At 45.9% G+C, this 14,614-nt stretch overlaps 1 protein-coding gene across 1 annotated transcript in view; it reads right to left on the bottom strand.

The window, feature by feature from the left end:
- Positions 1-782: 782 nt before the first annotated feature.
- The window catches only part of Hunk (hormonally up-regulated Neu-associated kinase), a 125,982-nt gene continuing 112,150 nt past the window's right edge, over positions 783-14,614 (bottom strand). Inside the window, 2 exon segments of the mRNA XM_008835983.3 lie at positions 783-4,189; positions 6,650-6,730. Coding sequence (XP_008834205.1) covers positions 3,531-4,189; positions 6,650-6,730 — 740 coding nt within the window. The 3' untranslated portion in view covers positions 783-3,530.

Raw genomic sequence — 14,614 nt, forward strand, 5'->3', positions numbered from 1 at the left:
GGCTGGGTATGGTGGGGCATGTCTGTAATCTCGGCACTCAGAAGGCTGAGGCAGGAGGATTGTGACTCCAAGGCTAGCCTGGGCTGCATAGTGAGACCTTGTCTCAAGAAAAAAAGTGGGGGTTGAGTCAGAGAACCTTGGGTTCCTTTCTGCTCTGAAATGTTGTGGTTTGTACAAGAAAAACATCGAAACTATGTATTTGTTCTTCAGAACTTGTGTAGTGGGAACAGGGGCCCTTTCCACTCTGTATCTATGCAACCTGCCAAGCCTGAATTTCCTTACCCTAAAAGGGATGGGACACAAGGGTTGAAGGAAGGTGGCACCTACAAAACATTCTGTGAACAATTATGATTCAAGTCATAACCAGAACACTCCAAACAGCTAATCTATTACCCCCCACCCGCCGCCCCGCAACCCAACCCAACCAAGCTCCTTTCCCTGACCTGGGCCTAAAGCAAGGAGAGAGTCCAGAGCATCATCCACAGACGCCATTCTGTATGTGTCATTTTCTGAGTCTCTACAGGAAATCTTGACCCATCAAGATGTGTCTTCCCACTTACAAAGCACCAGCCACACAGAACTTTGTAAACACTCCTGTTCCAAGTGAATTAAAGTAGGAGAGTACTGGAGTGGAAGAAGCTCCAAGTCTTCCCACATACACTCAGTTCCCACTTATGTCCAGTCAGCTACCACACCAAGACTTTTAAGTAAACAAGGGCACTGTTTACAACACACTTGATGTTTTATGATTTATCAGCAAATAAAGGAAGGCACAGGCATAGTGGGGAAAACGTGTATTTCACAGTCATTACAAAAGTACATATATTTAATAATGGTGACATAAATATAGCTTTTACTTATGACCAAATCATACAACTAAAATGGACTTTTCCTCCTGGACTTCACACGATGACAGTTCGGTCATTTCTGTGGGTAGCCACACAGGCTGACTGAAATCACAGGCATGGATTCATGAAGGACAGTCATGGGTCAAACAGACAACACACTTTGTACTTAGCAAAAGGATAGTCAAGTATTCCATATAAATATAATAAAACAATAAAGAATTTAACATCTCTTCGTTCACACGGTTTCATAGATTTGTCTGTCAGGTGTTTACACACACACACACACACCCCAAAAACACAGATTGTTCCCTCCTCGCTGGGTTCACCATACACCTGAGTCCAAATCACCAACAGGAACACAGTCAGCTACTGGTACAATACCTGAAGCAGTCCTCGAAGAATCTGCAGAATGGGCGACACATTCTCCACCAGCTAACAGCAACACAGGAACACACACATGTTCAAGGAAAGCAAAAAGCCAGAAGGAGACATAAGGGGTTACAGAGATGATGACATACAGGTACACATCCGGCCAACTTGCTGAGTGGGGTGCTTGCGGCTGGAAGTCATCTCTGAAGAAAGGATTCTTCACCCATCAAAAAAATCAAGCACATCCTGTCAAATAGAGAGCATCTGCTAGATGATTCTTCTCTCTGTTTAAAAAGTTCCATTTTCAATGTTAAGTCCTGGAACCCAAACTGAAGTCATAAAAGGATACAAGTCTGTCACCAGATGCTGAGAGACTGACATCTTCCTAATATACTCTAGGGCTGGGGTGATTCCCCCTAGAGGGATTAAGCAGCCCGGGTTTTGCCAAGGTCAGTCAGGACCAGGGCATCTCATTTCCAGGGTCAGCCAAAGGTGTGTTCTGTTCGTGCTCAGTCAGAGCTGCGAGGAGCCAAAGGAAGTCACCACTGGTAAACAAGAAATGGTGAAGGTCTATTGCATCCCTTACTGGCAAAGCCTGTCTGCCAGGGAAGTGAAAGCTGGCTTTGTGATTTTAAAGGAACTGTCCCACTTTGGAATCAATGAACCATGATGACTCTACTGGCATTGTAGCCATAGCTGTGGTCTCTGGTCTCATCAGAACTGATCAAAGATTGAAGATTCAAGTCTGTTTCATAACTCAGCTCCTAAACTGTGATCCAACCAGTGCCAATTTTTCCCTCCTGGCAATGCTGCTCATGACTGAGTGGTCCCCTGCCTAATACCAAGGTCCAGGACCCACATGGAGATAGTACCCATCAAGCACCAGCTGGATGTGGTCAGACACCAGATGCCACAAAAACCACATAAGGACAGCACAGTCACAAAATCGGAGATGCATCTTTGGTTCGATCCTGGGGAGAAGGTGTGGAAATACAATGTGGACAGAAAGCCTGTTTGGGGGACACTGCTTTCAAAACCTGGGGAAGAAACTGTGCTGTCCTTATTCTCAGTGAGCAAGCCTGCTCCCAGCAGACTGCCCAAGCTCTAACCACAGGAAGAGAACTGCACTGCAGAGCAAATGCCACCTTCTTGCCATCTGAATTCGGCCATAACCATCCTTTGTCTTGTTCTGCAGAACCAACTGGAGCTATCTCAGTGCCTTCTGCTGCTCATGGTATGAGCACAGGATGGCTAGGCTCTTGCCAATTGCAGGCCACTGTGGTCTAATGCTGCTATAAATACCACCCAAGCCATCTTTTTGGCCATCTGAGCCGTATCATCTCAGGAAAACATGAATTTGAGGGAACTACTTTTCAACTGGCCATTTAGATTTTTAAAAATTGTTACTTTAAACCCGACATGGGGTTACACATTTGTAATCTCAGCGCTTTTGGAGGCTGAAGCAGGAGGATTATAAGTCCAAGGCCAGCTTAGGCTACTTAGTGAGACCCTGTCTCAAAAATATATATATTGTTACTTCAATTTAATGACATCATATAAAGAAAGATCTCTTTGGACAAGTTCATTCAACCATTACCAAGTTTCAAAAACAACAACAACAACAACAACAACAACAACAACAAACCGAACTATCAAAGCAATGTTTTGGAATGAGTGTTTCCTTCCATTTTCTTCTGTCTGGGTTCTTGCTGCTGGGTTCCATCTCTGTCTGAGGCTCCTTCCCATCTTGCTCTGGGGTTCCCAGGGTCCAACACTTTGTGTTACTCCTGCTCTACTGCAGAGATTCACTGTTAGGAAAAGAAGGACTCTTCTTTGAGGGAATTCCCTAGCCTGGGTAATGACCTTGTGCTTTGGTCCCTGGGAGACTGTGAACACTGAGCCAAGCAGCCTGAGAGGCACACAGGCAGCACAGAATGAAGGAAGGTCAGCTACTAACTGTCCTGTAAATTGGAGTGGTCCAGAAAAGAGATGTGTGGTTTTCAGCCCTGAGCCCAGTTGGACAATGTTAGCGGGGGCTCAGATATTAGAGAGGTTGAGGAAAGAAGGGCTCAGACTGAAATGGACTACCCCACAGCCAGCCCTCCTAGTGATTCTCTACATCTCAGAGGGTCCTAAAGACAGACTGGATGTGCAGGCTTTGAGTCTGTGGATTTCAGCTGATCTACACTTGGGACATCACATGGCAAAAGGGGTGAGACTATAAAGGATGGTCCCGTGAGGTTCACTGTTCATGTCCTGATGGATGTGTGGAGTACTGTTCCAGTGGGGGTCCCAGAATCTTGCCATTCTGGGTTAACACTGGCCCTTCACACTGTCAGCCATGTCAAAGGAGAGGCTGGAAGGGGCTGTGGGCTGCAGAGGGGACATGCTGGCATCCAGGGGTCTCTCTGAGGAAGGCTGCAGGCTCTGGTGCCGCTTTCTTAGCATCTGTCCGATACCCATCATAGGGAACCTTCCCCGGCTCTTCACACAATTGGGGCTCCCCAGAGGCTGCGTGAGGCCATTGCTGGGAACTGGAGGTGGGGAACACACACCCTCCTCTTTGGGTAGGCTGTTCTTATCTTCATGAGCAAACGATACCAGCGTGGGATGTGGTGGAGCCTGAAGAGGCGATGTGCTTCCGGACAGCAGCCCTGGGGAGAATGTCCTCTCACTGGAATTCCTGCGGGCCAAGCTCACAGGTGAGTTCAGGATCCTATAATGGTGGGAAGGGGACAGTAGCTCTATGTGGTCATCACGATCGACAGACTCAAAGGAGCGCACCATATCCAGCATCAGGGGCTCTTCCTTCTGGAGGATGCTAGCATTTCCGGGCCCTGGCTGGTGGGGCTCTAGTTTCTTTACAATCCTGGGTGTCCTGGGAGGTGGGACAGGGATGAATTCCATGGAAGATGAAGCCACACAATTGGAGTCAGAGGTTTTGCGGAAAATATTGCGGCAGCCAAAGGAATCTGCATACCAAGAAAACAAAAGTGTGAAGGCAGCTGTAGCAACAGTGCACACCGTCCAGACAGAAGACGGGGCAAGACAGGAGGAAGCAGAAAAAAAAAAAATGGCCCTGGCTACCTGGACGAGGAGTCAGCTTCAGCCCCCACACAAGGCCTGACAGTCTTTGGCGATGCAGGGGCAGAAGGCTAGACAGGAAGCCCTTGGCTAATATCTGCTCCCCTCTGATTACTTTAAAGTTCTAAACTGTCAAAGGGCCTTTGAATGAAAAGGGGTCACCTACTTGACAGAATACCCATTATATTCGTCTAACTACACAGAGTCTGACTAAACACCTAGACATCTGTTTCTCCAACTACTGACCCTGGAAGGACTTGTGTCCCATTTGGAGCCTTTTAATTTATACTAGTAGAAATATATATATCAGAGAACTTATCATCTTAACTATTTTTTGGTCTATAGTTCAGTAAAGTTTATCCATATGGTTGTGAAACCTCCAGCCCTACAGATAGAATGTGCCCATTAAATGCTCACTTTCTTTTCTCCTCTCCTTACACCCTGGTAACCCCCCATCTGCTTCTGGCCTTCCTGAACATTAAGCAGAAACAAACAGTATCTGTTCTTTGATGCCTGGCCCATTCCCTTAACATAAGGGCCTCCAGGTTCATTCAAGGCTGTAGATTTCCCTCCTTCTGAAGACTCCCTCATGATTTTGAACTCAGTAGAGCCTCATCTATTTCTGAACAAAGGCAGTTCACCTACGTAGTTAGGGCAACCAGCCAATGCCCAGAATATCCAGCTTGAACTTGGCACAGACCAGAATCCAGGTTTGTAAACTGTACCAGAGAAGAGTGGGAAAACCCCACCACGACTGAAAGCTTGGGGAAAATAAAGCCAGGTTTGTGTGGAATAAGCTCTGTCTCACATTCTTTTCACTAACATTTTATAGTCTTCATCACAGCCCAGCTGCAGGAGCAAGCTGCTGCCCATTGGGAGGGATTTCCGGAGTAGCTAAGGGCACACTGAGATTCCTCTTTCCCTACATAAATAAATAGCCAGACACAGAAATAAATCTCCTCAGGCAGCAGATGCCTGAGACCTGACAGCTGAAAGAAGTAAAATTTCATTAACGGCCAATGTCTCCAATGTTCCAGCTGGCTCGTGAGCATCACCTCCCCTCCAAGGTCTTCTGTGCTCTCTGTACCAAAGAAGGCAGACTGCTTTGGGCAAAGCAGGGACAGTGGCCACCACCAGGGAATCTCAGTAAGTAAGCAGCAAGCCTGAGTTGACCTCAGATGACCACGGCCCTCTCTGAACCTCATTTTCAAACAGAGGGAGCAGATGCTGCAACTCCTCCAAGCTATAGTGAGAAGATTCTCCCTCTGCCTCAAGATTCCATGTCAGGACACCCCTGGTTCACAGGTCCCCTCCCAGGGTGCTCCTCTTAAACATGTCAAATCTGTGCCATGCCAGAAGAGGGAGACTCATATTTATCAGTTATCAATGATGGGCTGGATTCTGAGTCAGGGGAGGAGCCTACACATGCATCTCAGTCAGCTCAGGAGCTCCAACAGCTAGGGGCAATTACAGCTAAGGGACCCAGTGAAGACCTTTGGCCCACAATGAATAGAACTGGGATTTGAATGTGCACCTGGATGCCGTACCACCATTCCAGAGCCTAGACTCAGTGACATTTCAGTGCCTCATAGGGGCCATGTTTCTACAGAACACTCGAATGAAACCACGTCTCAGTGCATGCTTCTGCCCTCCTCTCCCTGTTTCTGTACAGGGATCTCTGTCCCAGTCTCTATTCCTGTAATACTTTGCATTCGCTCTGGCCTGAGAACACTGTGTGTCCCAGTCTCTGATCCTACACACCTATTTCTTTTCTATACTCTGATAGCTATTCTTGTAAAACCCTCCATGCTTACCTCTGGTCCCACAATACCATGAGCCCAAACCTCTTCTTCTAAAATAACGTGTATCCTAATCTCTGCTATAATTCCATGCACCCAGTCTCTAATACTGCAATTACACATAGCCTGATCTTTAATCTTATAATGCCCGTGTACCCTAACTTCTGCTCCTACAATATCATGCAGTCAAGTCTCCTCTGCTCCTGCAATACAGTGTACCCCAGTCTCTGCCTTTACAGTACCTTATATTCCAATCTAAAATTCTGGGCATCTCAACTCTTCCCTCATAGTACCACGTATCCTGATTCCTTGCCCCTATGCCACAGCCCCATCTCTGCTCCTATAATACTGGGCACATCAATCTGTTTCCATGATGCTGTGTACCCCATCTCTGCCTTCTCAAATCTCCCCTGCATAGGTGCCAAACATCCCGGAGTCTGACCCCTGATTCTTCTGTTGCCATGGGTCTATCAACATTGCTTTCCCAGGGTGGCATCTGTGGTGAGCCCACATGGCCACCCCTAGGGGCAGACAGCAAAGTGGACCCACCTTTGTCAGGGAAGCCTGACTTGGAGGCCTTCCGGTCTTTTAGTAGAGCTCTGGTGTTCTGAAGCTGTGTGATAAGGGAGGCTGGGGGCTGTTTGTGCGAGGGCAGGTTCTTGTCCAACTTCTTAGAAAATGGTCGATGAAGAAAATCCCCTCTTTTTTCTTGTTCTTTGGGCTTTTTATCCTACAAATCAGAAGGGAATGCATATTCAGACACCCAAGAGAATACCCTATGGGCCTCTTCTCTGAAAAATCACCTAAACTGATTAGAGAAACTCCAACTTTTTTAAAGGCTGTGTACTTTCCAGTGTATTGAATGCAGAGAGACCTGAGGCTGGCTCCAACTCTCTCTGCCTGGGAACCAGCAGGCCTGGACTCTCTCTTGTTCACTTGCTTTAAGCTCTGTCAACAGGTTCCAGAGAGGTTAAGGTCACACTGGAAGGTCAGGCATGCTGGAGTCAGCTCAAGGAACTAAGGGGCAGCAGATCAGAAGTTCTGGGGACCTACTGTATACATTTGCAGGGTTACCCTAGCTGGGCACAGTGGTACATAGCTATAATTCCAGCATTCTGAGGCGAAGGAAGGAGGATTTCAAGTTCAAGGCCAGTCTGACCTTCAAAGGGAGACCTTGTGATGGTTAATCTTGACCTTCAACTTGACTGAATTCAGAAACACTTAGGGGATTAGTAAAGTCTGCCTCTGGGTGTTTCTAGGAGGGCCCTTCCTGAGATCCTTAGCTCGGGAGAGCTCTGAACCCATCCTTGGGTCAATTGATAGATTAAAAATGTGAACAGACTGCTGGGGGAAGGGTGGAACCATGGAAGGTGAGGCTTGGTTGGAAGAAGGTCACTGAGGGCTATGTCCTTGGCAGCTATCATCGGCTGTGACTGTTTCCTGTCACTCAATGTACTTTCCATCCGCCATGATATAACTGCTGCTCTCCATGCCCTTTCCACCATGATGAACAGAAAGGTCTGACATAGTGAGCAAAATCATTTCTTGAGTAAACTGTTTCTCCTGAGTATACAGTCACAACTACAAGAAGGCGTGACTAACACAGACTCTGTCTCAAAACAACAAATAAACTGGTACCCTGAGATCCTAACTACAGTGATGGTTTTGCAAACTGAGCAGTAGCTGTTTCTATCTTAATGTTAGACCTTGTGTGTTTAGCCAGGCCAAGGTCCTGACTAACTTCCACAGAGTCCTGAGCAGTCCTGGTGGGTTTCTAGCTCTTTCTACCCTCTAGGTATGGGAACACTTATGTATGGATCTAAAACTCCCATATATACAGTCATTTTTTTTTCACTGTAGATTTAATCTTCATAGACTCAGATTATAATCCCTCTGATGGGCATGAACTTGATTATGTGATATGTCTTCAACCCCACAGTCTCTGGCATAAAGCCAGGTACTTAGAGAAGGCATAATAAATAGCTATTGGGGTTGCAGGGTGGGAGAAGCCAGCAGAAACTGAACTGAATTAAAATTAATCAAGTTCAAGTTTCTGGGCAGGGTGAAGCCACAAAGCAGCCGCAAAAGGAGAAAGGCTTTCTCTGGCCCAAATGACGGCACTGATGTTTACTGTTAAATGCAGGCCAGGCATCCCTGACCTTGCTCCTCTGGCTCTGGGTGAGGGAGAAGGCAGCTTTCCACATTTTTGCCTTCAACTTGAAGAGCATTTGCAATTCAAGGGAGCTCATCTATTTTTCATTTATCTGTTGAAAAGCTTCTCAAGGAAGCATCTTTGCACTTTCATAAAAGCACCCTTTCCAACAAGGATGCTCAACACCTTTGTGGAGGAGAGCTCATTACGTTTGGTCCTTGAATGGGAAAGACAACAGGGGAGAAATGGGAAGTGGGGTTGCTCGGCCTTCAGAATAGTAGCTCCTGAGAGAGTGTACCCTTAGCCAGTGGCTCTTTCCACAGACACCCTCCTCAGCATCCCAACAGCCACCACTGCCTTTAATGAAGACACGGGGAGCTCAGGATGAGGCCAAGTATGTTAAGTTCTTTACTAATGAGGAAACAGCCAGAGGTTGTTCAATGGTTTACCCTAGGAACAGACTGAAAACATTTTCCACAGTACTGAGGTTGGTACTATGGTGCTATCAACTCTTGACTCTACATGACCCTTGAGGCCTAGTGTAAGGTCAGGTAAAGGCAGTTGGGGGAGAGATAGGGCAGACAGAGCTGGGACAGAGGCAGGATCACACTGTAGTCCTTCTGCTCTGAAAGATTCTCTGAATGCTATGGAGGAGGCCGTGTTCCAGGCTCTCAGAATTGCCGTTGTAAAAAGTGGGTCTTTTGTGCTTAGCTGTTCTAGGAGTAGCTTCCTAATAAAACAATGAGTTTGGCTATACTTTTCTGTCTCTCAAGCATGCTCCCTAATAGTTGAGGCCTTTGGTGATAGGCCTTATGATGCAGTAAGAAGGGCCTCTCTCCCTAGAAGCTGGCACCATGATAGACTTTGCAGCATCTAGAAATGTAAGAAATAAACCTTTGTGGTTTACAAATTATCCAGCCTCAGGCATTCTTTTATAGTAATAGAAAAATGCACTAAGACATCCAGGACACTACATGTGTTCCAGGTCACCTTGGTCAAGGCCAGCAGGAAACAATCCATAATTTCTGCTCTATTGGGTCCATGAAACACAAAGCTGCCTTCTGCCTTCTCTAAGGCAAACAAAACAAGCTATACACAGGCACTTACACAAGAACAAATCTTGGGCCAGTCCATGTGGAAGTGCAGGTGCTCAAAGAAAATGTGTTTGTTTAACTAGTTGACCTCATTAACCCTCCAAGCAAGTGTCACCAGATGCAAATGATCGCCAGTCAGACCTTTTCATTTGCATGGCCTACTTTCTCCAAAAGAAATTTCCTAGGGAGCAAGATGCCAAAACACCTTATGTAACAGAAAACCATCTTTAGAGAGACTAACTGCTCCTTCCAGAAGTATGTGCCCCACCCACCGGTGCTGTAGCTAGCAGCTATCTGCCTTCCCAGATTCGCCCTGGTCAGTGCTAGAGGGCTTGTAAAGGAATTCCAGCTCTTGGCTCTATGTCTCTGAGTACTTTTTCCTTATAACCCAACAGCAGTTTTGCATCATTAAGTCCGATCAGATAGGGAACCAAATGAAGCAGATGCAAGTAGCTTCTTTTGTGTGTGTGTTGGGAGGGAGGTATGCATGTGTGTGTGCATACACGGTTTTGCACCATCTGTGTGTATGCGTGCACGTACATGCTATGTGCACTCATGCCTGTAGAGGACAGAGGTTGACATCAGCTGTCTTCCTCAATCGTTTTCTACTTTATTTACTGAGGCAGGGTCTCCTGCTAAGCCTGGAGCTTGCAGACTTCACTAGACGACCTAGCTGGCCCTGGGGATCCCCTGTCTCTGCACCCCGAGTGCTGGGATTACAGGCAGGCTGACATGCCCACCCAGTTTTGATGTAGGTGCTGAGGTCAACAAGCTCCTTGTCCACTGAGCCACCATCTCAGCCCCACAAGCAGCTTCTTGATCCCTATCAACTGCTTCTACCCACTGGAGACATGTATAGTTAGAAAACTAGACACTATTAAAATGTGGCTCCCAGAAACGATGATTGTACCAAACTCCTTACTGTCCTGTATTACTTGATGAAAGAAAGGAAGTGGTCAGGGGGTGATGACCCTTTGGGTATTGAGGCAGATGTGTCAGTGAGAGGGGGAGGTCTAGTACTCAGCCTCTGAGCTCTGAGGTCCAGGAACTGGTCCCTTTCAGGCCCTTCCGAAATGTGCCACTGGAGGAATGACAGCCAGTGGAAGACAACTCCAGACCCCTGAAGCTCTTAGAACATCAGCCATGACAGTAACTTGGCAGTGTAGAAATCTACAGCTCACTCGCTCTGCAACTTGCTGAGACCTTGAGCAACTGACATCACTTCCAGGGACGTGTACCCCCGTCTGTAACCAGAAGCATGGATGCTTCCCAGTTCTGTGAGGATAAACAAGAATCCATCCTGCACCTGCATCACTGTCAGAACAGCAAACACTCTGATGAACAAGGACAGATACTCTTGAGTCTCCCATCACCCCAGGCTCGAGGGGGAACTGCTCCTTAGGAAATTGACCTCTTCCCTCCTTCACTAATGGGAGAGCCCTGGAGGATGAGGGCAGTTGAAGATGTTTCTTTTGGGGAACTCTGTTAAGTTCCCATTGGGGAACTTATTGAGGGCATTTCTGGAGCATGCTGATTAGCCTGACAATTATGGAGCTTTGCCAGCTGATTGTAGCATCAGACCCAGGTGCCGACCCCTCCCACTCTGGGTGGACTAAATGTCCAGCTATTATTGGATGGTTGATTTTATTCCCTTGCTTCTTATCATGTTAGGGAAAGCCCTCGATTCTGCTGCAGAAAAGAATAATGAATGAATTTATGAAAAAGAGGGGTTGATCCATAAATCAGGCCACAGAGCCACGGAATCTTGGACTGCTGCAGAGTCCCATGTCTCCTGCAGGTAAGACACTGAAACACAGATCAACCCAGAAAGCACCAAGTCAGTCAGAGGGATTCTGATAACTGACAACAGGATGAAGAAAGGTAGGTACAGGACCTGGTGCCCAGTGCAAAGCTGACAGGATTACATACGAAGGTTAATTCCATGTGTCAACTCAGGTTTTGTTTAAACACTATTCTAGATGTTGCTATGAAGGTGATTTTTAGGTGTCCTTAGCATTTACATCAGCAGGTGTTAAGTAGATTATCCTCCTTAATATATCAGGCCAATCAGCTGAAAGCCTTAAGAAGAAAAGAATAGATGGGCTGGAAGATGGCTCAGTGACTAAGAGCACTTGCTACATAACCATGAGGACCTGAGATTGGACCACAGCACCCATGTAACAAACCAGGCATGGTCTTGTGCATATCTGTAGCCCCAGGGCTGAGACAGGAGGATTGATGGGGCATTCTGGCTGTCAGCCTAACTGAAAAACATGAGTCCCAGGTTCAGGGAGAGACCCTACCTCAAAGGGATAAGGCAGAGAGTGAGAGAGGATGCCCAATGCATCTGGCCTCCACATGCACATTTGCACACGCACATGCATATACACCCCCCCACACACACACCAGAAAACCAGTTTAAAAAAAGAGCAGGAATTAATCTATCACTATTCTGTTATCTATTCTCTGTCTGTCTATCATCTGTCTATCTATCTATCTATCTATCTATCTATCTATCTATCTATCTATCTATCAATCATCTATCTATCATCTATCCATCTATCTCTGTATATGTTTGTGTTCAAGAGAAAATGTGTCTGTCTCTCTGGAAAGCCTGGCTAATCCATCAGAAACCCTCAAGTTCTTACCTGCACAGCATGGAATTCAAAGTCTCTTGTCCAGGTATCCAGGGAGGCCTGTGAAGAACACCAATTTTCAACAATGCAAGAAGCTACATCTGCTGCTTATTCCCCAAACCCTACCCCCCGACACCAGTTCCTCTGCAGCTCTGATGGGAGATTATTCAGTTCAGTGTTTATAGACAAGAAAATTCAAACCCCTAAATCACACTGTAAGGAGGTAGCAGATGTCCTAATTCATATGCAGAACAGATCTTCTAGGTAAACTTCTTATTAAAAGCTAAGACTCAGAACAGGAGTGTTCTCACGACAAAGAGGCAGTTCAGTGTGTTTCTCCAACCACAAAGACACCATGGAAAGAGCATTCACCTCAAGACCCAGACTGCACTCAGCATCTGAGAAGTTGTCTTTGTGTCTTTTCCCAGACCTGATCTAAGAAAATTTTTATTGCATTTATTTATTATGTTTTGGGGGAGTCACATGCCATTAAGTATGTATGGTAAGAGAACCCCCCTTTTTTTTGAAGCAGGATCTCCCTGTAGCCCCAGCTTGCCTGAAACTCATTATGTAGACCAGGCTGGCCTTGAACTCACAGAGATCTGCCTGCCTCTGCCTCCCAAGTGCTGGGACTACAGGCATGCGCCACCACGCCCGGCTAAGAGAACCCCTTTTAAGAGGTGATTCTCTCCTTCCACCATGTGTGTTCTGGGGATTGAACTCAAATTGTCAGCTTGGTGGCAAGGGCCTTTACCCACTGAGCCATTTCACTAGTCCAAGCCTCTCTGTCCTCAAAGTAGCTACTATTCTGACTTCCACCAGCACAATTTGTTGAACTGATTCTATATTTTTAAAAGTCACATCAATTTTTAAAGAATTCATAAAGTGAACATTTAAACTTCCTTTAAAGTTATAGTCACTGTAGGATACTGAATTATGTTCTCTCACAATTTCTATGTTGAAGTATAACCTGTAGGGTCTCAGAATGAACCTTACTTGGGGTCATGGTCATTATAGAGGTAATTAAGTTAAAATGAAATTATTGGGTGAATCCTTATGCAATATGGTCCTTACAAAAAGGGGAAGTTAGACACAGGTGTACACCTAAGAATGGCTTGTAGAGGAAGCCAAGTGAAGGTCAAAGATCACCAGAAACCACCAGAAGCTAAGGGAAAGGTCTGGAGCAGGTACAGGAGGAACTGGCCCCAGATAGCTTGACTTGAGCATCCAGAACCAGGAGTCCACACACTCCTGCCCTGTGTGGCCTTTACTATAGTGGCCAGATCACAGGAGCCCAGTCCCCTGCTGCCCTCAGCCTAAGCTTTCCTCTAAAACTCTGACAGGACTGTATTGCAGAGGAGCTCTCCTCCTTCAATCCCACTTTGTATAAATCAGCATTATTTTTTAAAGAAACTTCACCAAAGATGGCTTTATTTGATGTGAAAATGATCATTTACCATTTTTATTTTTATGTGTATGAGTGTTTTACTTGCTGATATGTAAATGCACCCATGTCGTGCAATGCCTGTGGAGGTCAGAAGATGGTGTTGGATCCCTTGGAACTGTAGTTACAGATGGTTGTTAGCTGCCATGTGGGTGCTGGGAACTGAACCTGGGTTCAGCCAGTGCTCTTAACCACTGAGCCATCTCTCCAGCCGGGGCCCTATATGCCATTTTTAATAACCAGTTTAGAAATGATGACCACAGGGGCTTGAGAGATGATGCAACGGTTAAGAGCCTCTTCCAGAGGACCTGGGTTCAGTTCCCAGGACACACTTTGGATGTAACCAGCTCCAGGGGATCTAAAACTTCTGGCCTCCACAGGCACCTGTACTCATGAGCACATACCCACATGCACACACACATAATCTAAAAATAAAAATCTTTAATAAAAAACAATGACCACTCTCCCCACTCCAGTGGGCCCAGAGGGTCTTGCAGATGCACACACGAGTGTTTTCAGGTGAGATGTACGTCCTCACTTTTACAAAATATACTCTCTGCCTTCTTGCAGGGAGAAACAAAATAATTCTTAAAATGATAACACTAATCTCAAAAGATAATTTTTTTTCTTCTTTCACTTATTTATTTGTATGGGGCTTTTATGTATTCTAATATTCCCCCTCTGAAGAGGTAACACTAAAATCTTTTAAGGATTAGACACAAGCTCCCAAATACTTTTGACATTTTTGGCCTTTGGAACAGAATATGTTGCTAACAGGCCCAAGGACATTTTGACTTTTAGCCAAGAAACTGGCTACTTTTCTTTGGGGGTCTTTTTACCCTAACTGCCTAGCCAATTCCTACCTCCTAGTCTTATCAGACCATCTTCTGAAGAGGTTACCCAAATTGTCATAGGTAATTGTGTTGCAGATTGTTCTGGCTTCTTCCATGCTGAACAGGAGCACAGGGTGAGGCAATTGGAGTATTCCTTCAGTGGGTCCATCTAAAAGACTCTCAAATTGTACAAGTCTAATCTCTAATGGGAAAAGAAAGTCCTTGAATCATGAATAGGAGATGTGAAGGAGAAGTAAAGGCAAGAGTAATTAGCATTACAAGTTCTAGACGGAACTAGAAAAAAGTCAGAACAGGGCAATTTTCAAATGTTCATATGAGAGTCCATTGGAATTTC

Source organism: Nannospalax galili, unplaced genomic scaffold, assembly GCF_000622305.1.
Source record: "Nannospalax galili isolate Female #2095 unplaced genomic scaffold, S.galili_v1.0 scaffold136, whole genome shotgun sequence".
Taxonomy (NCBI): Eukaryota; Metazoa; Chordata; class Mammalia; order Rodentia; family Spalacidae; genus Nannospalax; species Nannospalax galili.